Genomic DNA, 695 nt, shown 5'->3' on the forward strand with positions numbered 1-695 from the left:
ATTAGGGTAGATCACACACACACATTCACAAACAACAACAATAATAATGATAATGAAATAAACAGATAAACGAATACACGAATAAAAATAAAAAGAGAAAAATAAACAAACAAAACAACAGACAACAAATATAACAAGACAATACAATACGAACCAATAAATAAACAGAATAACAGACTATTAATGGGTGTTTTTCTTCCCTCCCTATTCTCCAGACGGCCGAAGTGGTCAACGCCTCAGTGGCTAGTCTTGAGCTGAAACTAGAGCGAGTTCTTACGTTCGTCGAGGAAATGAAGAAGCACGAGAACGCCTGGATTGAGGAAACCAGTACGTCGAACGGTTCAAGTAAGAGTGGTATTTTGGTTTGTCCAGAGTAAACAATAACGCACATAAGCAAACTAAAAAAATGAGGTTGTAAATGTAGTGGTTCAGATTGTGGTTTGCTTGTTGAACGTGAACAAAAAAAACAAATGCAAAAGCAACAGGTAAATCATGTTCATGATTTACCTGTTGAATTTAAACCAAAGCACATGCAAAAATAAAAGCAGACAAAACTAAATTGGGGTGAAAACTGAAAATGGAAAAGGAGTGACTATCGTATATAAACAAAACACAAAAATCAGAATAAGCCCATAAAAAAGAAATATAATGACTCAAATATCCGTCTAAAATACGCTTAAAGGCACCCTCCCCCC

General features: G+C 35.3%; 1 protein-coding gene across 1 annotated transcript in view; it reads left to right on the plus strand.

Moving 5' to 3' along the window:
• Window positions 1–695, plus strand: part of LOC119591498 — a gene marked incomplete in the record, with an annotated part of 6,602 nt that overhangs the window by 3,986 nt on the left and 1,921 nt on the right. The window contains 1 exon segment of the mRNA XM_037940244.1: window positions 216–345. Coding sequence (XP_037796172.1) covers window positions 216–345 — 130 coding nt within the window.

This window comes from Penaeus monodon, chromosome 28 (assembly GCF_015228065.2).
Source record: "Penaeus monodon isolate SGIC_2016 chromosome 28, NSTDA_Pmon_1, whole genome shotgun sequence".
Lineage (NCBI taxonomy): Eukaryota > Metazoa > Arthropoda > Malacostraca > Decapoda > Penaeidae > Penaeus > Penaeus monodon.